Consider the following 25,054-nt stretch of genomic DNA (forward strand, 5'->3'; position numbering starts at 1 on the left):
AGGTTTATATTCTTTAAGTTTATTGATTTATTTTGAGAGAGTGAGCAAGCAGGGGAGAGGCAGAGAAAGAGGGAGAATCACTTGCAGGCTCTGCACTGCCAGCAGAGCCTGATGTGGGGCTCAAACTCACAAACCATGAGATCATGACCTGAGCTGAGATTCAGTCAGACACCTAACCAACGGAGTCACCCATGTGCTCCTACTGATTTATAGTCTTCTGCCAATTAAATTGTTTTTCCTTTTTTTAGAAGACAATCTCAAGAGACTGTTTTCAAGTTAGAACCTAAGGTATTGCTTCTGTTTTTAAAAAAGCTTCTGAGTTGTGTAACCCAGCTTTACTTTTCCTAATTTATACATACTTGTGACTTTATTTAAAAATTTTTTTGACCAGCTGATGATATTTGAAGATGGGGTTGTGTCTATAAAAATTGGATACAAACTGGAAAATGTGTCCAGCTTTTCTTTGAATATGGCTTTCCCCTTATGATACTGCTCCCTACTGACTTTTAGAGCCACAGATCCTTTCAGCTCATATAACTAGATTACACCAGATAAAATGAACTTGGAAATGCAATTCTCAGGGCCAATTGCAATGACAACCCCACAACGGAACCACCTATTATTTTCAGACACTCATGGATACAGAGTTTTCCTCTTAAGGGAGAATATGCATGTCTTTTTTCAATGATCATAAGGCTCTAGCAAAAAGGATTTTCATTTTTATCATTTTATATATATATTTTTTCATTTTACGTTTTTCAAAACAAGTAAAACATTAAAATGTTATGTATAATTCATACACACTGAAAGCTGTAACCTAAAGTGAAAATGACTTGTTAGGGATTTTCAAACTCTTATCAAGTAATTCCTAGGAAATAAAGATTTCTAGAAATGAAAAAAAAAAAATCTGTGAATAAATAACCACTGATGGGGAACAAAAGCTAAACAAGAGAAGAAGAAAAAGGTGATGCCAAAACACAACTTTACGAGGCTTGTAGCCAACATGCTAACGTTATCTACAAAGTAGTTTTTATATTTATTCTACTTGACCAGGCTTCTTGAGTCCTTTCTCTGGATAAATATCTTTAACTAGTAAAGTGATTACAAATGAAAGCAAAGCCACTAAAGTGACTACTATCTTAAGGACTTTGAACCAGTTGGGATAATGTGGCAGGAGAAAAAGTTCAATGTGTAATGCTATCCCCAAACCTATTATTACTGTGACTATAGCTTCACTGAGTCTTTCAGAAATAAGGAAGGCAAACCATGAAAACAGAAGAGGAGGCGTACTACTAGCTAAACTGAGGAAGTCTGGTTTGGCTGTATTATCTTCTGGCAGAGCAAAACCCCATTTGATCCCTCCCAAGAAAGATAGGAAACTGGCTCCATAAGCCATCTGAGTAAAAGCTAATAAGGGGATATAAGTCTTTGCCATCACCATGACCAGTGGTGGAGCAACAAAGGGGATTACTCCTGCCAGAATTATGTATAATACTGGCTTTGGGCTTTCAAGCAGGAAAGTTATGGTGCCTGGTGGCTTGGTTGGAAGGACTTCTTGCTTCTGCTGCTTCTTAAAGCTGCATGGGGAAGTATGATAGTATTGTGTCTTGTTCACATACACTGGAAATGAGAAAAACCAAGGCCCTGGCAACAAAGGGGAAAAGTTTTGCTGGAGACATGTCTTGAGAGAAAGTGTTTCTATTCTGCTGGCTCCTAGTCGGAATGTGAAAGGGTACTTCAGCATCTAAAGAGAAAACAGAACCAGTAGACAAAAACAAATTTTAAAATAATCGCAATCTCTTGGTTAATCCCAAACTGAAACAATATAAAAACAAAGCATCTCCTTTCTATTAGTACATCAAACTTACAAAAAGATTGTAGTATAGGGTGATGTTAATGCTAGCTAAGGCTAGCAAATAGTGATAAAACATGCAAAAGAAACTGAATAGAAACCTAGTGATGTATTTTTTCCTACCACTAACCTTATCCCATGAAAGGAGTATCTGAAAGAGAAACAGGTAAAGAGTACACCTTTAGGATCTGGCATTTTAAACTGCCTCTTCTATTTATAACTTGCAAAAGAAGCAGTGTTAATTACTGTGGGAATGCTATTTTATATTGATAAAGCAATCTACCTTCCAGTTTAGCTTTATAGAAACTATACTTTCCATAGCTCCATTCCTTCCTACACGTCTCTGCCTACTTTTCTCTGTAGGGAACCCATCTTTCAAAATTCAGCATGAAGCATTCCCCAGTCTGAATTAATGCTCCTATAACTATGTAAGTATCTTCTGCACACTCCCATCATAATTCTCACGGTGAATGTAATTATGTGTTTGTCTCCATATACTTGAGAGTCAGAACCATATTTTTTCCTTTGTCTTCAAACAAACAAAAAAACTCCCCAGTGCCTTTCATGGTCACAGCCAAAATAAAAACCTTTCCTGCTGATTGTGTGCTTTAGTGAGCAGATTTCAGACTTCAACTAGCTAATAGATGAACAGTGACTCAAAAAGCATTGAATGAAAGAAAAAAAGCTATTTAAGAATCTTGGTGACTCCTCAAAATGCTAGGAATGATTCCATCCTGGAGTCTTTTCTTCCTTTTGTTTGGAATGTTCTTCCCTGAGCTGTTTGCACAGCCTATTCCCTCTCTTCCAACCTATTTTTAAGTACAATCTTAAGTTTATTGTTGATACTCCCTATTCCCCTTCTCTGTTTTATATTTTTCCAGAGGACTTACCACTTGATATATGAAATAATTTGTTTTACCCACCTTTTCCCGCATCACCTAAATATATAAGGATAAAGATTTTTGTCTTTTTTTTTTTTTTTTCACTGCTATTGCCTCAGCAAAGCAGTGCCAACAAATATTTGCTGAATAAACCAACCTTTGAAGATGCCTGAGAAAACTTCTGGATGAAATGAAGCATGCTGGGTCCAACTGAAAGTCTTGCTCAGGAAAATGCCAGGCAGTTCTGATTAATTCATTTTTATAGCTAAGTGGAGGGGCTGAATCAGAAGTATGCTGCTGTCTACAAAACAAGATGTCACTTAATTTTCTTCATTTTATACATATCTTTTTATAAGTAGTAACTCAAGAATTTTCCTTTGAAAACAATCATTAATGTCTTCAAAAAATCAGTAATACATTAAGTAGATAGATCCTTTTCATCTCTGAACCATTCTTTTATTTTTTATTTTTATTAATGTTTATTTCTTTTTGAAAGAGAGAGCACATGTGAGTGGGCAAGTGAGGTGGGGGCAGAGAGAGGGGGAGACAGAGGACCCAAAGCAGGCTCTACACTCTCAGCGGGGCTTGAACTAATGAACTGTGAGATCATGACCTGAGCTGAATGAAGTCTGGATGCTTAACCAACTGAGCCACCTAGGCACCCCTGAACCATTCTTCTAGCCTTTGCTGTTTGGTGGAACAGAAAAAGTAATGTACAGCGACAGAATATTTGTATCTTACAAACACCTCTATAATTCCCCAGCTGTGGTGACCTTGCATAAATTGTTTCCTTGAAGTGCAGTTCTCTCATTAAAATGGAAAGTTATAGCTTCCCTGTTCTCTTTTTTCACCTTAGTTACCTATTTTGGGTAGGCATTTACAGTTCCAAATGATGGTAGCAATCAATACAATTTAGCTGTGAACCAAGCACTGTAACTATGTGTTTTATATGCATTAACTCATTTAATACAACAACGTTATCAACTTAGTGCTGAAAGAACACATATAGCCTGTTAAATTAGAGTGAAGATTTTGGAGTCAATTTGTGTTGGGATCATGGCTCCACCACTTACCAAGTATGTGACTTTGAACAAGTTATTTAACCTTGTTATGTTGCAGTTCACTCACCTTTGAAATAATCACAAGAACTACATAGGGTCGTATTATAATACATGTAAAGAACTGAGAACTGTCCCTAACACAAAGTAAGCACTCAAAAAGTATTAACTATATTCCCACCTTACACAAGGGAAATGGTTAAAAACCCTGTCTAATGTAAGCAGTCAGTAAGTGGTTGAGTGAGAAGATAAATCTAGATCTGTCTTACATGAGTTTCACTCTTAATCAGGAGAATGGGTGTCTAAAAGATCCAAAAACCACATGTGCTACCTAAGTAAACATTTTAATGAACTAATTTCTAGGTCACAGCTCTTAAGGCTGGGTAGAGAAATCCCGTATACATACCAGTCAATGTTTTCATTCTATAACATAAAGAAGGAGGGAGGGAGGTTATCCCGGTCCTATGAATAGATCTTAGATGGCACTTGCACCCACTCCTGACTTCCAAATACATATATCTGCGGGGCCCACACTCACTGTTGCTCAAAATCACCTGCGTAAGAGCTTTCCGGACTCCCTATGCACTATGACCATGTGATTTCCAACTCTTGGTTGTTAAAGGGAAAGAGTGATGGCCTAAACCCCGGGGACGGCAACTGGTGAGGAAATGAAGGGCAAAGAACCAAGGGTTAATCCGCTCAATTTAGGTGAAAACGGACGGTATTTCCACTGCCCCAGAGGGAAGACTTGCAGAGTGAACATTTGAGAGAAGCGTCTGGACGAAAGGATCCTCGGGAAACTGCCCCACAGTGCTCGCGGCTTTGATTTACTCTCAACCCTTGGTGACCCCATTCCCAATCTGCACCCTGTGGCAGCCGCCCTGCTACTTACTTGCCACCTTGGAATCGGGAGATGTAAATAAAGCTGAGCCGCCAGAATAGCCAGGTATTCAGGAAAAGGCAACTTCCGGCACGTGGGTGGTAACAGTCCCTCCCCACTTCCTGAGAAGGGGCGGGTTGGGGAACAGTCCGGGTGGGAACTTGACCAGCACTGAACTGGTTCCCATGACAGGCTTTCCATCTTGGGTTATTATTTTAAATCTTAACTCTGGAAGCCGGCTTTTGAAGTCTGTAGGATGCCTGAATGGTCTTTCTTTTAGGTTTCCCAGCCAGCAGAATCTGCCCCTCCGAGTTCGGGAAGGTAGAGTGTAACTACTGAAACAATGACAAGTGATAGTGGTAGGAGAGATTTGGAGTCTAGGTTGTGTGACTTGGCCAAATTGTTTGCCATCTCTGGAACTCATAACAGGGTTTCTAGGATCGATGGGCCACATCTTACAATGTATTAGGGTCCTGAACTACTAAGAAAAACAAAACTGTTTTTAACTTCCATTCTCGTTGCTTGGACCTGGAAACGTATTAAGAAATAAAGAGTATGGGGGCGCCTGGGTGGCTCAGTTGGTTAAGTGTGGGATTTCGGCTCAGGTCACGATCTCCCGGTTTGTGAGTTTGAGCCCCACGTCGGGCTCTGTGCTGACAGCTTGCTTGGAGCCTGGAACTTGCTTCGGATTCTGTCTCCCTTTCTCTCTGCCCCTCCCCTGCTCACACTCTGTGTGTCTCTCAATAATAATAAAGATTTTTTTAAAATTATTTTAAAAAAGAGTACAAGGGGCAGGACTTTTGCTTCCATGAAAGGTATGGCGATAAGAGCATTGGTTTGGGTTGATCTGAAAAGTTAGATCATTCTTTGTCACCCTCTGTTTTAATTTTTATTTATCAGCTCTGTGACCTTGGACAGTCTCGTGTCTTCTCTGGGCCTCCATTTCAGTCTATCAAAGGAGACAGCGCCGAGCAATTTGAGCGTTCATCTGAAAACAATAGAGCTGGAAGGGCCCACGCTGGCCGCTTCCTCCAATGCCTCAGGACTCTAGGTAATCTAGCTTCCCGGCTGCTGGCCACCATATGGCTTAGCGTCCTGTGCAGGGTGGGCCCATTGCGAATTCTTCGTAATAACCGCTTCTAATCGCGATAGGCTTTCACTTTTATTTCCTTCTGTCATGGCAGCGCCGCCCCTTCCAGTAGTGCGATATCCAATGAGGCTTTGGGTCGGAGAAACAACTTCTCCACCCAGGCATAGGAGCAGGCTCCGGACAGAAATACGCCCTGCGCTGGGCCAAGGCCGTGACGCCAGCCATCGGGCGGAACTACCACTCCCAGCGGGTATAGCGCGTCGGGACCAGCCGCGCAGGCCTCAAGAGCCCGGCGGTGTGGCCCGCTGGGGGCTGAAGTCTTAACGACGCGCGCACTGTAAAGAGTGGAAGGTGGGAAGGGTCGGAAAACACGGGATCCTACGAAGCCGGTTTGCTAGTACTTGTACGGGTAGCTTGGGGACGCGAGCATGCTCAGAAGTGGGGTACGGGAGGACGAAGGGGCGGGGAAAAACAGTACACACATACACACCCAGCCACTCATTCACACGCATCCAGGCCCTGGTGTTCGGCCGGGGGTAAGAGGAGGGATACCAAACTCGGCTGGTCTCTCCCTCTCAAGCGGCGCGAGGAAGGGCAGAGAATTCAAGTTGGCAGACGGGTGGAGGCACTGTCTCCAGCGGCCGTAAGGGGGGGGTTGGGGACCACGCCGTTCACGCGGCGGAACGTTGGCTGCGTGGAGCGCCGGCAGGGTCACCCGAACAGGGCTCCTGCGCTTGCGCTCCTGTGGGAGGTGCGAGCGGGTGGGCGTGTGTGAGGCGTGGTCGGAGGGGGGAGGGCCCGGCTGGCCGTCGCTCCTCCCCCTCTTGCCCCTCCTGGGCCGTGTGGGCCGGGCAGCCATTTTGGGAAGAGCTTTGTTATGGTTGTGGGCTCTCCACCTTTGCGGGATCAGGAAGCTGGGGACGCGCCCTCAGACGCCGCGTATGCTCCCTATCTGTAGCCCCGCTACTGCCGAGTGAGTAGGGGTTCCGGGAAACGGGCGGTAGGTGATCTTGAGTCGTCCCGGCTCGGGGCTCCGCCCGGTGCCTGACCAACCGGCTGTTGAAACTAGTTGAAGGAGGCTCTCTCACAGGTGGTTGGTATAGGTCGGCCCCGGGAGGGGGAGAGGAGCCGAAGGGCCCGCGGTCCTGTGGTTCGGACGGGGCACTTCCCCCGCGCGAGGAGCTTTGCAGTCGAGTGTTGCAGCGGCTTTGCCCGAGCCCTTCTACTTCAACTTTGGTCTTCGGGTCGGAACGCTCACCTGCGGCTCTCTGGCTCCTCTCCAGGCGTTCCGGCTTGTTGGTGGTTGAGTGGCTTGGTTTACGGGTTTCTTTCTCTCCCCTTCTTAAATTAGAACCAAGGGCTTTTGTTTTCCAGTGAAGGAAAACCTAAGGAGGAAAAAATAGTGTAAGTCAAATGTGGGACCTCTGAGGGGAAAAGAAGAGCTTTAACCACCAGCGTTTCGGTTCTCCGTGGTAGCGAGGTATTTTCTTTGATTTAGATTTAAGTCGATATCCAACACCTACGGATCGCCTCCTGCTCCGAAAAAAAGCTGGTCGATGTTGAAGAGTTTTAACGAGGATTTTTTTTTTTTTTACTGTTTTAAATCTACCTCTCCACCCCCATGAAATTCAAAAGAAAGGCTGAATCTAAAATGGCTGTAGCTTGGGAAGTGCCCTAAGCTTCAGTAACTTAAACACATTACCATGTCTTAATTTTTGGTTGTTTCTTCTACGAGGGCAGCAGCTGAATCTTTTGATATTTTGGGCTTCTTGCAATTGGTGTCTTGAAGAGTCCTTGCTAGGTGAAAAGAAAGGTGAGGCTAAAGAAGTTTGCTTACTCCAAAAGTTTACGTAAGAGTGGGTGCGGGTGTGTGTGTGTGTGTGTGTGGTTGCTTATAGTTTTGAAATTGTGCTATGATGGTAATTTTATCAGCCAACTTTGTGCTCTGAGGTTGGTTTGTCATATTTGTTGAAATACTTATTCTTAACTTCGATATTTATTGCTTACCAGGAAAAAAAAACAGCTAATGGTGTGGGTCATGTTTTAGTAACAGAAGTCACACATTCCTGAGTAAATCCAGTCCAAAACTAAAGTGATTGGTAGTCTTCAGAAGACTCAGATTTGTAATTTGACGGACATCTGAAGTTTTCCGGTCTTTTCTGTGTAATACTTGAAAGGGAATCAGAGTGCTCTTAAGTTTGGGACCTTGATTGCAACTCTGTGAGACAACCAGTGAAAACGAACTTTAGATGTGGAGTGGCTGATTGTTGTGCCCTTTCAAACAAAAGGCTGCCTTTTTGTTTGCCCCTCTCCCCCCCCCCCCCCTTTTTAAGCCATCAGATCCAGAAGTTTAACTGAAAACAAAAAGGCATAGACTGGAAATCAAAAACAGATAACTTCAGTGTTTGGGAAGGTGCTTGAGTTTCAGGTTGCAATCTGCTTAAAAGATAAAATAATAAAAATGCTAATCGTGAATGAGAACTTGGGAATTAATAGTAAAATAAGCTGTCATCTTCCTTAAGGAGTCAGTTTCAATTTAACATACTGCATTCTTTTGACACTAAAGTTTAGTTTTGTCAGTGCTCCTAGGATCTTTTTTTGTTTTTAAATTATTTTGTTGATTTTACAAGGAAAACATTTGCAGTGCTGTATAGAAATTACAAGTCAACTGCTTTGTGTATGGCCATTTGCCTACTGAACCCATAAACTTAGATACTCAAAATGGTTTGTACATGTTGATATAAATATTCTTTCAGTTGATTCTGTATATAGTATCTTATCAGAGATCTTGAAATAAGGGGGGATGTTAGGAAGCCTTTTTATTTTTTAATGTTTATATTTTTTTTTTTTTTTAATTTTTTTTTCAACGTTTTTTTTTATTTATTTTTGGGACAGAGAGAGACAGAGCATGAACGGGGGAGGGGCAGAGAGAGAGGGAGACACAGAATTGGAAACAGGCTCCAGGCTCCGAGCCATCAGCCCAGAGCCTGACGCGGGGCTCGAACTCACGGACCGCGAGATCGTGACCTGGCTGAAGTCGGACGCTTAACCGACTGCGCCACCCAGGCGCCCCAAATGTTTATATATTTTTGAGAGACAGAGACAGCACGAGTGGGGAAGGAGCAGAGAGAGGGAGACACGGAATCCGAAGCAGGCTCCAGGCTCTGAGCTGTCAGCACAGAGCCCAACGTGGGGCTTGAACTCACAAACTGTGAGATCATGACCTGAGCTGAAGTCAGCGTTTAACCGACGGAGGCACCCAGGTGCCCCTAAGCCTTTTTATTTTTAATAAATGCAATCCACGGGTTTTCTCATCAGTGGCTGTTTAAAAGCTTGGCTGAGGGGGGCACATGCAACCATTTTAATAAGTTTGGAATAAGAAATCTGGGACACATTTCTGCTTATAATTCCTATCTACTTATTTTTAAAATGTTTAATTATTATTTATTTTTTTTTTTTTGGAGAAAGAGAGCATGCACTTGCTGGAGGAGGGGCAGAAAGAGAGGAGAGAGAGAATCCCAACCAGGCTCCCAGCTGCCATTGCAGAGCCAGACTCTGCTGATCCCACTAACTGGGAGATCATAATCTGAGGTGAAATCAAGAGTCGGACCCTCAACTGACTGAGCCACCCAGGCGCCCCCTGCTTATAATTCATTTTTAAATTCTGTTATAGATACAGTACACAATTCTGAGTCATACTTTAGCAGATTGCATATCTTTGTTTTATGGTTAAATTGTATGTACTTAGTAACAGTGATAACTAGACAATCTGTTTCTAAGTCATTGTGCTTCACCATTATGAATGCTGTCTTTACTGGTGAAAATGAGACTATTAGAAAGGTGACAGGCACAAAAATTTTAAAAGATCTCAACTAAAAAAAAACTTCATGGAAAAGGTAAATTTTGTAGTGGGTTATTTATGGTTTCCCAAATAGATGGGTGGAAAAATCGAGGTGCAGCATAGATAACATGTTACCTCATATGTGACTGTAGTTGCCGTTGTTTGGAATTTAATATTTGGTGTGTTGAGATCTAGCTGTCCAAGTCATTTCTAAATCAACTCTGATTTTTATTTCCAATTGTAGTGTGCCCAAAACAAAACTGGCTACAACAAACTAGTTAAGTGAAAAAAAAAAATAGTTGGAGCGTCTGGGTGGCTCAGTCGGTTGAGCGTCCGACTTCGGCTCAGGTCATGATCTTGCAGTCTGTGAGTTCAAGCCTCATGTCAGGCTCTGTGCTGACAGCTCAGAGCCTGGAGCCTGCTTCAGATTCTGTGTCTGTCTGTCTCTCTCTCTCTCTCTCTCTCTCTCTCTCTCTCTGCCCCTCCCCCGCTCATGCTCTGTCTCTCTCTGTCAAAGGTAAATAAACCTTTAAAAAAATTATTAAAAAAAATAGTTAAGTAAGAATGGCTGAACTTTTGTCCACAGATAACTTTAACTAATAAGGTAAAATATTGCTAATGTTATGTGACTCGAATTTTTATAGATGATTGCAAATATTCCGGGCAAGTATTTAAAGGAATCAAATAGTTATTTTCCTTTACTAAAGCAAACAATCAGCCTTTATTATTATTATTTTTTTTTTTCATTTCAAGAAATGATAGAGGCTATACTGTGGTGCCAGTTTGGGTGTTCTAAGGTGTTTAGAAATTCCTAAATGACCATAAAATGTCTTGCCACCAAAGAACTTAGTAGTTTAACACATAAGTGGAAAATGTTCATAGGATAACAACATAGAAAGCAGTCTTTCTTTAAAGGAGTTGACTTTTAACATACTTACTATGTTTACCTTCCTTTTCTATGATAAAACTGCTTTGCCTTATGTTAACCAGATGTCAGGCTAGAATCACCAGCATGAACAAAGTTTTGGTACACTTTTCTGAGCATTAGGTCTATTTGTGCGGAATACATTTTGTTTTCAGAAAAATCAAATTCATTTAAATTTGGCTATACTTTAGATTTCAAACTCTTATTTCTGCTGATTGTAAGTTTAAATTTTGTTACATAAAAAATTCTTTTCTGAATGATTGCTATCTTTGAAGTATGTTGAAAAGTTGTTTTGAGGGCTCTTTGGCTAATTAAAAGGTAGAGCTATTCCAGTGTTCCTGCTATGTGTTTATGAATTATTAGCTCTACTTTTTAATTAGTCTTATGAGATATGGTGGGAAGGGTAGTTTATTTTGGGCTTCACAAGCTATGGGTTATAATAGAGTCTTGTATATAACCCAATGTATATAATTCCTCAAAATACTTTTTTTTTTTTTTTAAACGTTTATTTATTTTCGAGACAGAGAGAGACAGAGCATGAACAGGGGAGGGTCAGAGAGAGGGAGACACAGAATCTGAAACAGGCTCCAGGCTCTGAGCTGTCAGCACAGAGCCCGACGCTGAGCTTGAACTCACGTACCGTGAGATCATGACCTGAGCTGAAGTCGGCCACTTAACCAACTGAGCCACCCGGGCGCCCCAAAATACTTTTTTTTTTTTTTCTTTTTTTTTCAACGTTTTTTTTTATTTATTTTTGGGACAGAGAGAGACAGAGCATGAACGGGGGAGGGGCAGAGAGAGAGGGAGACACAGAATCGGAAACAGGCTCCAGGCTCCGAGCCATCAGCCCAGAACCTGACGCGGGGCTCGAACTCACGGACCGCGAGATCGTGACCTGGCTGAAGTCGGACGCTTAACCGACTGCGCCACCCAGGCGCCCCCCCAAAATACTTTTTAATTAAATAGATAATCTTATCCCTTCTACAAGTGAGTGTATAGAGGGTCCAAGAAATTACGTAATTTACATAACATAATGAGAGATCTGGATTCAGGCACCTTTCTCTGATTCTGAAGCTCAGTTTCCACCACATCTGATGCAAAGATGACATGGTGTGGTAATTAAGGCCACCAGTTATACAGCCAGGTTTGAATCTCAGCATTGCCACTTACAGCTTTGTGACCTTGGAGAGTTTAAAGTGAAATTTCTTCTGTGCCTTTTCCTTCCTCTGTTAAATGGGGATAATAGTAATTTCTCGTAGAATTACTGTGGTAAATAATATTTGTAGAGTTCTTAAAAACAATGCACTTCATGGGGCGCTTGGGTGGCTCAGTCAGTTAAGAATCTGACTTCGACTCAGGTCAAGATCTCAGTTTGTGAGTTCACACTCCACACCGGGCTCTGCGCTGATAGTGTGGGGCCTGTTTGGGATTCTTTCTCCTCTTTCTCTGCCCCTACCCTACTTGCGATTGAGCGTTCTGTCTCTCTCTCTTTCAGAATAAATAAATGTTAAAAAACAAAAAAATATATATGTATGTATTTATATATGTATATATATAACAATATTTCATAACTGTTATATAAACTGTATGAAATTGTCTTTAATGAATGTCCTTTTACCAATCAAATGAAATTTAGTGAAATCTGAACAGAATGTTGCATGCGGAGGTTCTTCTTTTTTTCTTTATTAGGTATTATTTTTCTGTTAACTTTTCTAGTTTATCTGAATGAGAATCTAGTTCCCACATACTATAATTGACATTCTTTCAAGCTTCTTAATTTTTATGTTTCTTCTGTGTCCCCCCCCCCCCCCCCGCACTTTGTTGAAGTCAGATTATTTGGCACAGTTTGCCACATTCGAGATTTTTCTAATTTCTTATGAATTGGTAGTTGGGTATTGAAGCTTAGATTGAGATTTGATACATTGGGAATAAAGAGAAGACTAACTTCATAGGTGATTCTGTGCATTTGGGGATTATTTTTTTCTGGTTCAGTGGTTTTCATATCATTTTCTTAAAATTTGTCTATTGAGCAGCATAGAGTAATTAAATGAGTTATTTGTCCTCCTTTGATATGCATGTAAAATGGAGTGTTTCGTTTGCCAACTTAATACTAATTTTCCAAGCAGTTTTTTTTTCCTGTCCTTTTTTTCTTCATAGTATGTATTTATGGTGTTGTAAAATTGAGCTGAGTGTGCTGGGTTTGCAGTGGTTTTGTTTTCTAGTTTTGGTTACTAGTGAGTAGTTTTCTCAGTGTATTTGGTTTGAAAATTTTTCTCCTCTTGCTTATGCCCCACTCCCAACTCCCTTAAGCATTTTATTCTTAGCACCTATTGAATGCTCACTATAGGGCAGGCACTTCTTTCCCCACACCCCTAGGGAAAACATCCAGGCATATTCTTTTTTTTTTTTTTTTTTAATTTTTTAAAATGTTTGTTTATTTATCTTTGAAAGAGAGAAAGTGTGTGAGCAGGGGAGGAAGTGGGGGGGGGGGGGGACAAAATCCAAATCAGGCTCCAAGCTGCTAGCTGAAAACCTGATGTGGGGTTCAAACCCCTGAGATCAGGACCTCAGCTGAAGTCAGATGCCAAACGGGATGCTAAACTGACTGAGCCACCCGGGTGCCCCCAGGCATATTCTTAACACTACCTGTATTCACCATTTAATCTTTCAATGTTCCAACAGTCTCCAAATTACAGATAAAGATTTGAAGCAAAATGAGATGAAGTGACTTGCCCAAAGTTACCCAGCTAAGTACGTGGCAGAACCGGCTAGATACAGTCTGCTCTTCTACCTTAAAAGTAACGTTTGGATCGGAAGCCAAGTTTATTCTTCAGAAGAGATTTTAGAAATGCTTGTAAGTTGGGGTGCCTGGGTGGCTCAGTTTGTTAAGCATTCAGCTCTTGATTTTGGCTCAGATCATGATTCACAGTTCGTGTGTTCGGACCCCATGTTGGGTTCTGTGGTGACAGCGCGAAGCCTGCTTGGGATTCTCTCTTATCTTCTCTGCCCCCTTTTCTCTCTCTCTCAAAAAAAGAAATGGTTATAGGTAAGATGAACTTGAAGTAAAAATGTGTGTCTTGTGATAGTTATTCACTACTGTTACTTACACCCATCAGTTATAAAAATTATACATCGTTTTTTATTTTTTATTATTTATTTATTTATTTATTTATTTATTTATTTATTTTTAACGTTTATTTATTTTTGAGACAGAGACAGAGCATGAACGGGGGAGGGAGAGAGAGAGGGAGACACAGAATCCGAAACAGGCTCCAGGCTCTGAGCTGTCAGCACAGAGCCCGACGCAGGGCTCCAACTCACGGACAGTGAGATCGTGACCTGAGCCAAAGTCAGACGCTCAACCGACTGAGCCACCCAGGCGCCCCATACATCGTTTTTTAGATGTGACAAGTAGTCTTTTCCCTATTAGGGAATTGGAGCCTTTCAGGGTCAGTGTAGCTGCAAAAATTTGATAAAAGTTTATCACTGTTGAATGGCTTGTTTGTTTGTAGCGTAGTTGATACAGTGACTTCTGAAGCAAATGCTATGAAAACATTTTTGCTGTTTATAAAACCTTATGGTTTCAGGTACTTGCATAAATCTAATGCTCTTAATTATCTGAATCTCATAGCTGGCAAATTTTAATGTGTCTGGATTACATTAGGTAATAAATATATTTCTATAATATACTATTCTTATTTGGAACTTTTGTGAGTTAAGAGTGTTTAGTTATGGTTGCAGCAAGTGTTGGTGACCATTGAATGATGCAGTATTGGAAAGGAGATTACTTGAAAAAAGTTAATAAATTTTACTCTTCAAAAATTTTATATTTTGTGAAATTACTTTCAGGAAATGTTTTTTGGAACAGTGAAGCGGAAGGTGGCACAGTGATTAAAGTTTATTACTGATGGGAAAACTGGCAAGATTCCTGTGTTAGACATTCTAATTGGGATTTAAAATGATCCTTTGTTGTTTCTTTTGACTGTTTACCGTTTTAACCCCCTTTGTATATAGCCTTTTTGTGAATCTTAGTGGGAGAGGAAGCTGGAAAGGCTGTGTGTATATAACTTGATGCATACACACATATACATACCTACACATACACTTTCTGTCCTGAACACCTGGCAGTTGTCACCCAAGTCGTGCCAATCACATACACTTGACTGAGGACTTGCATCTGGTGTGAGAGATGCAGAGAAGCAAGGACAGTTTAGAATCCATTCCATTGGCGGGTGGCAGTAGCTGTGGCAGTGCCAGTGGGGGAGTTTCCTGGGACTCTTCTGTGGTGTGACCTTGGTTGGTAATTTTGACTGCTTAGTTTTACCTTGGTTTCTGCATGTTTGCAAAGTCAAGGAGGCTCTCATTCATTCTCTGAACTCCCAATATATTTCTGATAAACTCCTTTTCTATTTAATCTACCTAAATATAGTTTCTTTTTTTCAACCAAAGACGCTGATTTATAAAATTGGCTAATATAATTTGCTCCTTGTAGATTTTGTTTGTGACTGCCTTTATTTAGGGTAGTCTCCTAACTCCTGAGTGAAAAACTTACATGAATGTCTTTGTTAAAGACAATCTTAGACAAGAATTTTTCCTTTTTATCCACTTCCAGGTTTGTTTGTTTTTTTTATTTTTAACTTTTTTTTTTTTTTTTTTTTTTTTTTTGAGAGAGAGAGAGACAGAGTGTGAACTGGGGAAGGGCAGAGAGAGAGAAGGAGACACAGAATCTGAAGTAGGCTTCAGGCTCTGAGCTGTCAGCACAGAGCCAGACATGGAGCTTGAACTCACTGCAAAATCATGACCTGAGCTGAAGTCCAACAACACTTAACCAACTGAGCCACCCAGGCACCCCATATTCACTCCCAGTTTTTAAAAGCAGTAGTTCTCAATCTTTTTAAAATTTAGCTGGAGTAAGGCCTGTGCACTGTGAGTTTATTAAAGCTCCCCCATATGATTTTTCTTTTAAAGATTCTTTTATTATTATAAAAGCAGTATATATGCTGGATAGAATATTAAGAAATAAACATATGCAAAAATAAAAGCATTCTCATCATCTAGAAATCACTAATGTGACTTTTGGTACACTTTTTCCAGATCTTTATCTAAGCACATATATGTAGGTTTTTATTTTTATTTTATGAAATTGAGACTAACTTACACCTTGCTTTTTTAGTTGGTAATACCCACTCTCCATGTGAATAAATGTTCTTTTCCTCTCATATCCAGGTGCTATTTAGAGTCCCCCAGTTGATCTAAAGTATAATCATATAGCTAGCTTATTCAGTACTAGTATCTGATCCAAGACCTTGTTGCATGTAATACTTTATAATGTTTTTATTTATTTTATTTTTAATGTTTATTTTTGAGAGAGCGCATGTGTGTGGAGGAGGGGAAGAGAGAGGGAGGAGACAGGATCTGAAGTGGGCTCCGAGTGATAGCTCAAACTCATAAACCAACCGTGAGATCATGACCTAAGTCAAAGTCAAACGCTAAACCACCTGAGCCACTCAGGTGCCCCTGCATGTAACACTTTAATTTCTTTATGTCTCTTTAATCTAGCATACCTTATTTTTCAGTGACACTTGAGTTTGAGACTATCCTGAGAATGGTTTTATACAGTTGCATTCTGTGTTGTCATTTAGTTTGTTCCTTTAATTCCTGTATTTTTCTCTAAAGTGGACATGTAGAAACTTGACAGATTAACATCAAAATATTTTGGGCTAGAATACATCATAGCTATATCTCGTTCTGCACAGTATTATAAAACATGAGTGGCTCAGTTGGTTAAGTGTCCAACTCTTGGTTTTGGCTCAGGTCATGATCTCATGGTTCATGAGTTTGAGCCCTACATTGTGCTCTGTGCTATCAGTGCAGAGCCTGCTTGGGATTCTCTCTCCCCCCTCTCTGCCCCTACCGTACTTGTGCACTCTCTCAAAGTAAATAAAAAAATTTTTAATAAAAAAATACATATTATAAAACACATAATACCTTATTGACTTATAATGCTAAGATTGATTTTTGGATTAAGGTGATAGTTGTCTGATCCATATATTAATGATGAGTCTTCTTTTCTTGCAGTGAGAAAATACTTCGCATAGTGCACTAAAAGTTCCCAGTCCCTCATCAGTCACCCTAATTTTTTTTAAGTTTATTTATTTATTTTGAGAGAGAGACAGACAGAGTGAGCAGGGGAGGGGCAGACAGAGAGGGAGGGAGAGAATTTCAAGCAGGCTGCACACTGTCAGCAGAGAGCCCGATGTGGGGCTTGAACTCAAAAACCACAAGTTTTTGCTTGACCTGAGCCAAAACCAAGAGTTGGATACTTAACCCTACTGTTGTCCTATTTTTTTTTTAAGGCTACTTTATTGAGATACTAATTTACATAATCTGAAATTCATACATTTTATTTTTACATTTTATTTATTTTTAAATGTTTATTTTTGAGAGAGAGAAATAGAGTGCATATGCATTGGGGAGGGGCAGAGAGACCGTGACAGAGGATCCAAAGCAGGTCTCCATGCCAACAGCAACGAGCCTGATCAGGGGCTCAGACTCACAAACCACGAGACCACTACCTGAGCCACAGTTGGACATTCAACTGACTTGAGCCACCCAGGTGTCCCTAAAATTCACACATTTTAAATGTACAATTCAATGATTTTTTTTTAGTATGTTCACAAAATTGTATAACCACTGCCACTGTCTAATTTTAGAACATTTTCATCACCCCAAAAAGAAACCTCATAACTGTCAGCAATCACCTTGCCCTAAGGCAACCACTAATCAACTGACAACCACTAATCACTAACCCCTGTCTCTATGGATTTGCCTATTCTGGAGTTTTCATATAAATAGAATTATACAGTGTATGGTCTTTTATGTATGACTTTCCTCATTTAGCATAATGTTTTTAAGGTTCATCCATGTTGTACTGTGTATCAGTGTTTAATTTGTTTTTATGGTTGTGTTCTGTTGAGACTATATTTTATTTATTCAGTCATCTATTGATGGGCATTTGAATTGTCACCTCTCAGTGGCTGTTTATTATGAACAATGCTGCTGTGAACATTGAGGTACAAGTTTTTGTGTGAACATATGTTTACATCTTTCTTAGATCTTTTTAGGAGTGTAATTGCTAGGTTATATGGTAATTCTGTTTAACTTTTTGAGAAGCTGTGTTCCACAGTGCTTGCACCATTATACATTCCCACTGGCAGTTTCTGTTGGTTTTGGTTTTTCACATCCTCAGCAACACTTGTTATTATGTCTGTCTTTTTTATTACAACCATTCTAGTGGGTGTGAAATAGTATCTCATTGTGCTTTTAATTTACATTTCCCTCATGGCTAATGATGTTAAGCATTTTCTTATGCTTAGTGGTCATTTATATATCTTCTTTGGAGAAATGTCTATTCAAATCCTTTGTCCACTTTTTAATTGTGTTATTTGTCTTTTCGTTGTTGAGTTGTAAGAGGTTTTTTTTTTTTTTTTAAATTTTTTTTTAACATTTATTTATTTTTGAGACAGAGAGAGAGAGAGAGCATGAACAGGGGAGGGTCAGAGAAAGAGGGAGACACAGAATCGGAAACAGGCTCCAGGCTCTGAGCTGTCAGCACAGAGCCCGACGCGGGGCTCGAACCCACAGACTGAGATCATGACCCGAGCCGAAGTCGGATGCCCAACCGACTGAGCCACCCAGGCGCCCCTGTTTTTTTTAAATTTTAGAAGTTCAATTGAAGATGTAAAGAATACCTAAGTAAGAGATTGACTATATTCATGATTTGGAAGATTTATCATAAAGATATTTTTCCCATATTGATCTAGATTGACTCATTACTGTTCTAAGCAGTGTCATAACAACCTCCCATCCCATGCTTGTTTTATTTATTTATTTTTTTAAATGTTTTTATTTATGTTTGAGAGAGAGAGAGACAGAGCATGAGCAGGGGAGAGGCAGAGAGAGGGGGAGACACAGAATCGGAAGCGGACTCCAGGCTCTGGGAGGTCAGCACAGAGCCCGACGTGGGGCTCGAACTCACGGAGCGTGAGATCATGACCTGCGCCGAAGTCGGACGCTCAACCAACTGAGCCACCCAGGTGCCCCCCATGCTTGTTTTAAAATATACATGAAAGGATAGCGAGGGCCTTCAATACGGTATATGTATGGGGGGGGGGGGAGGCCTTGGCCTACTATATATTAAGATCTTATTATAAAGCCAAAATAGTTAAGACATGAGGTAATAGCATGGGAATAGATAAGTAGATCAGTGGAACAGAAACCTGGAAACAGATCCATACATATATAGAAATAATTTATAATAGAGCTGGCTTTAAGAAGACAACATAGGTAAATGACTACATTTAAATTTAGAACTTGTGTTCCTCAAAAGATAACCCATGAAGTTGGAAAAGATATTTGCAACACTTAGAAGCTTGGGATCTATTGTAATTTTCTTAAAATTTTTTTTTTTTCAACGTTTTTTATTTATTTTTGGGACAGAGAGAGACAAAGCATGAACGGGGGAGGGGCAGAGAGAGAGGGAGACACAGAATCCGAAACAGGCTCCAGGCTCCGAGCTGTCAGCACAGAGCCCGACGCGGGGCTCGAACTCACGGACCGCGAGATCGTGACCTGGCTGAAGTCAGCCGCTTAACCGACTGCGCCACCCAGGCGCCCCTATTGTAATTTTCTTACTTCAGATAAGTAAGAGAAAGATCAGCCACCAAAGGAGGAATGTTTAAAAGATAAAAATTGGTATTTTACAAAAAAAGGAAACAAAGATATGATAAATAGATTAAAAGATGCAAATGAAGACCAGAGTAAGTGATCATTTTATACTCACCAGCAGAACAAAGAATAACTGCCAGTTTGGCAATATGTAGCTTGGTGAGGATGGGGAACAGATGGAACTCTTAAAATAACCCCTACTGGTGATGTAAATTGCTAACACCTCATTGCAAAGCAGTATGAGATTACCTTGTGAAGGTGAAACTGTACTGCCTTTTGGTCAGCAATCCTTTCATTTATTTATGCACTCATTCAGTAAATATATATTGAGCACTTATGTGCCAGACAGCGTTCTTTGTGCTTGATTCATTGGGTGACAGTTAAAGATAAGTTACATAGGTAATCGTGCTATAGGAAAAAGTTACTTACTAGAATGAAAACAATAACAAGTTACTCCCCCCCCCTTTTTTATTAACTTTTATGGATGTGATTTTTCTTTAATTTTTTAAATTAAATTTTAATTCCAGTTAACATACAGTGTTAGTTTCAGGTGTACAATATAGTGATTAAGCACTTCCATACAACATCCTGTGCTCATCACAAGTATACTTTTTAAACCCCATCACCTATTTAAATCCATCCCTCCACCCTTCTCTCCTCTAGTAACCATCAGTTTTCTGTAATTAAGAATCTGTTTCTTGGCTTGTCTCTCTCTCTCTCTCTCTCTCTCTCTCTCTCTCTCTCTCTGGTTTTCTTCCCTTTGCTTGTTTTTTTTTGTTTCTTAAATTTCACATGTGTGAAATGATATGGTATTTGTCTTTCTCTGACTTATTTTGCCTAGCATTATACTCTCTAGCTCTATCCATGTTGTTGCAAATGGCAAGATTTCATTCTTTTTTATGGCTGAATGATATTCCTGTGTGTGTGTGTGTGTGTGTGTGTGTGTATGTATATACACACCACATCTTTTTCTAAGGTTTTATTAAGCAATCTCTACACCCAGTGTGAAGCTCTAACTCACAACCCCAAGATCAAGTCACGTGCTCCACCATCTGAGCCAGCCAGTCACCCTTATACCACATCTTCTATATCCATTCATCAGTTGATGAACATTTGGTTGCTTCCATATCTTGGCAATTGTGAATAATGCTGCTATAAACATAGGGGTGCATGTACCCTTTGAATTAGTGTTGCATTCTTTGGGTAAATACCCTGTAGTGTGATTGCTGGATCATAAGGTAGTTTATTTTTAACTTTGTGAGGAACCTCTGTACTGTTTTCCACAGTGGCCGCACCACTTTGCATTCCCACCTACAGTGCATAAGGGTTCCTTTTTCTCCACGTCCTTGCCAACACTTGTTTCTTATGTTGTATTTTTATTTATTTTTTATTAAAGTTTATTTATTTTGAGAGAGAGAGAACACGAGCAGAGGAGGGGGAAGAAAGAGAGTATCCCAAGCAGGCTCCACACTATCAGCATGATGCAGGTCTCGAACTCCCAAACTGTGAGATCATGACCTGAGTCTGAAACCAAGAGTCAGATGCTTAACTGACTGAGCCACCCAGGTGCCCCTATTTTTATTTTTAAAGTAATCTCTATGCCCAGTGTGAGGCTCAAACTCATGACCCCAAGGTTAAGGGTTGCATGCTCAACCAACTGAACCAGCCAGGTGCCCTGTCTTGTATTTTGATTTCAGGTATTCTGACAGGAGTGAGGTGATATCTCATTGTAGTTTTGATTTGCATTTTGGAGAAATGTCTGTTCATGTCTTTTTCCAATTTTTTAATGGGATTTTTTTGTTTGAGTATTGAGTTGTATAAGTCTTTCTATATTTTGTACGGATGTGATATCGAAGAATGCCATACAAGGTTTGTTATATCATATTGCCACTCACTTCTTTGAACTCTTTAAGTTGTTTACCAAAAATCATTTCATAGTCTGTCATCAAAAGTTATTTTTAGTGATATTTTAGCTGAGAACTAGGTTATATCTTTTTTTCAATTCTGTGGAATATAGGCATACCTTGTTTTATTGTGCTTCACAGATACTGTGTTTTTTCCCAACTGAAGATTTGTGGCAACCTTGTGTTGAGCAAGTTTTTTGGTGCCACTTTTCCAACAGGGTTTTCCTGTCTTTGTCAGTTTGGTAATCCTCGCCGTATTTCAGAGTTTTTCATTATTATATTTGTTATGGTGATCTGTGATCAATGATCTTTGCTATTACTATTGTACTTGTTTTGGGGGACCACTAACTATGCCCATACAAGAAGGCTACCTTAATAAATATCTGTGTTCTGACTGCTCCCGTTTCTTTCCTTCTCAGGCAGAGTTCCTATTCCGAGACACAACAATGTTCAAATTAGGCCAATTAATAACCTGCAATGGCCTATAAGTGTCCAAGTGAAAGTAAGAATAGCAGGTGTTTCACTTTATTATTATTTCTTTAATCTTTATTTTGAGAGAGCACATCCACACGAGGGGGGGGGCGGCAGAGAGAGAGAGAAGAATCAGTGTGCAGGGCCTGCTTGGGATTCTCTCTCTCTCTCTCTCTCTCTCTCTCTCTCTCTGCCCCTCTTCCCCGCTTGCATGCTCTTGCTCTCTCTAAAGTATAAAATAAAATAAATATTTAAATCAATAGCTAGAAATGATTAAGCATAATGAGGAAGGCATGTCGAAACCCAAGATAGGCCAAAAGCTAGACCCCTTGTGTCAGACAGCCAAGTTGTAAATGCAAAGGAAAAGTTCTTTAAGGAGATTAAAAGTGCTACTGCAACAAACACCTGAATGATAAGAAAGTGGAATGGCCTTATTGCTGGCATGGAGAAAGTTTGAGTGGTCTAAATAGAAGATCAAACCAGCCATAACACTCTCTTATGCCAAAACCTAATCCAGAATAAGACCCTAATTCTTTTTTTAACATTTATTCGTCTTTGAGAGACAGAGACAGCATGAGTGGGGAAGGGGTAGAGAGAGGGAGACACAGGATCCGAAGCAGGCTCCAAGCTCCGAGCTGTCAGCACAGAGCCTGACGGTGAGGCTCGAACTCAAGAACTGCGAGGTCATGACCTGAGCCGAAGTCGGATGCTCTACCAACTGAGCCACCCACGTGCCCCCGACCCTAATTCTTGCAGAAGAAAAGTTCAAAGCTAGCAGAAGTAGTCATCTCCATAACAAAGTACAAGGTGAAGCAGCAAGTGCTGATACAGAAGCTGTACCTACATCCAAGGCAGGACCCTCCACCAGCAAAAAGATTATGACTGGTTGAAAAATCATGACGGTTAGCATTTTTAGCCATAAAGTACTTTCAATAAGCTATATGTACATTATTTTTTTGGACATAATACTACTACACACTTCATAGACTGCAGTATATTGTAGACAACTTTTATTAAAAAGTTATTTATTTTTGAGGGGCGCCTGGGTGGCGCAGTCGGTTAAGCGTCCGACTTCAGCCAGGTCACGATCTCGCGGTCCGTGAGTTTGAGCCCCGCGTCAGGCTCTGGGCTGATGGCTCGGAGCCTGGAGCCTGTTTCCGATTCTGTGTCTCCCTCTCTCTGCACCTCCCCTGTTCATGCTCTGTCTCTCTCTGTCCCAAAAATAAATAAAAAACGTTGAAAAAAAATTTAAAAAAAAAATAAAAATAAAAAAATAAAAAGTTATTTATTTTTGAAAGAGGGAGGTGGGGAGAGGATCCCACACAGGCTCCATGCTGTCAGTGCAGAGCCCCATGCAGCTCTCACAAACTGTGAGATCATGACCTGAGCCGAAATCAAGAGTCAGATGCTTAACTGACTGAGCCACCCAGGCAACCCTAGTGTAAACAACTTTTGTATGCACTGTGAAACCAAAAAATTCGTTTGACCAGCTCTATGGCGGTATTTGCTTTATTGCGTGGTCTGGAACTGAATCTGCAATATCTCCAAAGTATGCCTGTACACAGATTGTAAACACAGATTGTGTGTTCAATGATTTGTTACCCAGTCAATTACATTTCTCAGTTTCTAAAAGGTAGACCCAAAAACCTTTACTAAAGAAGACTTACCAAATGACTATAAAGGAGTTTTGTTTATGAATCTAAAATTAAACACAAGATTGGTTAAAAGGTAGATACTGAGTATTTGTGGATTTTTCCCATTGAGTATTAAAAAATTATATTAAAGCCAAAGCAAGCACTAGAAATAGAAATATAATGGTTGAAGATGTGCTTATAATTATGCTTTAGAATTAAAATGGGATGTCAGCATCTGAGAGAGAGAAATTATCGGAATTAAATGAAGTGTATTTTGTTGTTTATAAGTTTAAGGCATTATATCCTAGATTGCATTTCAGAAACAGTTGTCCTCCCTAATGTGTAGATGTAGGTGTTCTGTTTTTAAGAGTATAATTTATTTTGCTAGGAACTTTTTTAAACAGTATAATTCACAGAGTCACTTTAAGCAAATAACCAAATGGTAGGAATGAGTATGCTTCATTTATGACAGTAACAAAAGATTTGCACTTAAAAATGAATATAGATTTGGGGTGCCTCGGTGGCTCAGTCAGTTAGGTGTCCGACATCTCAGGTCATGATCTCAGGGTTCATGAGTTTAAGCCCCGCATCATGCTCTGTGCTGACAGCTCAGAGCCTGGAGCCTGCTTCGGATTCTGTGTCTCCTCTCTATGCCGCTCTCCCTCTCACACTCTGTCCCTCTCCCGCTCTCTATCTCTCTCTCTCAAAAATAAACACTAAAAAAAAAAAAAAAAAAGGTAATGTAAACCTTAACATGTGTTTGTATTTCTTTTTTAAAAACATGTTTTCAAACTTTATGTTCCTTTTATTCAAATATATAACATTGATCTCTTGGAAGTAAATTTGGACCTTTTCAATAGCTTGGAATCATGTGAAATGTGAAACTGGGACACGTTCTTAGTGTAGCTTAGACACAGTTTTAGGCACAGTATGAGTCCTTGCCGAGTTTCACAGTAGATTCATTTTCCCAGCATGCTTTACAAGGAGTATTGCTGAGTCTGTTACCTACATGAAATAATGTTCTATATCTTACCCACATTCTCTGTGCTCTCAGAACCAAGGCATTCTTTCATAATAGGGACCCAAGAGATGAGGCCATTAAACAGAAATTCCTGTCATCACACTCAACAATCAGAATACTCCCGACATTAATCAAAAGATTTTTTATTTTTCTTTTTAATACACTTAAGGTAGTACACCACAGTAAGATGAGTGAGAAGAACACTTTTGAACCAGGGAGATGGGAAAAAAACCAACATGATGCCTTGATTATAGGTGCCGCCTTAGGCAGAACAGTTTTAAAGAAGTGAGCAGATGGAAGTAAAAAATAGGGAGGTTCCCTTCAAACTCTTCCAAGTCTACTACCCCTTTTAGCCAGTCTTTTGGCATAATCCTGATAATCTTTTTTTTTTTTTAATGTTTATTTATTTTTGATAGAGTGCGAGTGGGGGAGGGACAGAAAGAGAGGGAGACAGGATCGGGATTCAGTGGCACTATCAGCCGAGACTCTAATGGTGGGCTGGAACTCGTGAACTGCCGTGACCTGAGCCAAAGTCAGGCACGTAATTGACTGAGCCACTCAGGTACCCCTGTAGTTTTATTAAGATGAGGAACCATGTGCTTACTAGCCACATTTCATTATGTGGTTTTTTTCTTATCACAAAAACGTATTTTTCAAGTCTTTCAGTTTTGCTAGGATGCCAGACTCTACTGACACAGACAAATAATGAGAGGAGTACAAAAAGAAAGGCAAAAACCGCTATATTTAAGTTAAAATCCTTGTTTAGTACA

At 40.2% G+C, this 25,054-nt stretch overlaps 2 protein-coding genes across 6 annotated transcripts in view; one reads left to right on the forward strand and one right to left on the reverse strand.

Annotated features, from left to right (window-relative positions):
* Positions 1-3: 3 nt before the first annotated feature.
* Positions 4-4,843, reverse strand: TMEM69 (transmembrane protein 69). Of its 3 annotated transcripts, none has more exons than XM_058717590.1 (4): positions 4,684-4,843; positions 2,891-3,027; positions 1,983-2,003; positions 4-1,744 (listed from the first exon to the last, which is right to left on the reverse strand). In XM_058717590.1, exons 2-4 carry the CDS (start codon positions 2,930-2,932, stop codon positions 1,037-1,039), a joined length of 771 nt encoding a protein of 256 aa, XP_058573573.1. In that variant the 5' UTR covers positions 2,933-3,027; positions 4,684-4,843; the 3' UTR covers positions 4-1,036. The 3 variants fall into 3 exon arrangements, with proteins under 3 accessions (XP_058573573.1, XP_058573572.1, XP_058573574.1); XM_058717589.1 differs by having other exon boundaries at positions 2,891-3,030; XM_058717591.1 differs by lacking the exon at positions 1,983-2,003 and having other exon boundaries at positions 2,891-3,030.
* A 1,168-nt stretch (positions 4,844-6,011) lies between these two features.
* Positions 6,012-25,054, forward strand: part of GPBP1L1 (GC-rich promoter binding protein 1 like 1) — a 70,542-nt gene continuing 51,499 nt past the window's right edge. Inside the window, exon 1 of one of the 3 annotated variants that reach the window (XM_058717586.1) lies at positions 6,012-6,112. The gene's annotated coding sequence lies outside the window, so the exon portion shown is untranslated. Of the gene's footprint in view, positions 6,113-6,576; positions 6,735-7,495; positions 7,575-25,054 lie in introns of those variants that run through there. The other 2 variants (XM_058717584.1, XM_058717585.1) reach the window with 2 other exon arrangements.

The sequence above is a fragment of the Neofelis nebulosa genome, chromosome 2 (genome assembly GCF_028018385.1).
Source record: "Neofelis nebulosa isolate mNeoNeb1 chromosome 2, mNeoNeb1.pri, whole genome shotgun sequence".
In the NCBI taxonomy this organism is placed as follows: Eukaryota; Metazoa; Chordata; class Mammalia; order Carnivora; family Felidae; genus Neofelis; species Neofelis nebulosa.

What these genes read in the sequence shown, in the direction of transcription:
- TMEM69 (XM_058717590.1), bottom strand. Translation starts at nt 2,932, where the DNA reads ATGCTTCATTTCATCCAGAAGTTTTCTCAGGCATCTTCAAAG. An exon ending in TTTCTCAGGCATCTTCAAAG is followed by an intron (nt 2,004 to 2,890) that starts GTTGGTTTATTC and finishes TTTCTCTTTCAG; the next exon opens with ATACTCCTTTCATGGGATAA. An exon ending in TACTCCTTTCATGGGATAAG is followed by an intron (nt 1,745 to 1,982) that starts GTTAGTGGTAGG and finishes TTTTCTCTTTAG; the next exon opens with ATGCTGAAGTACCCTTTCAC.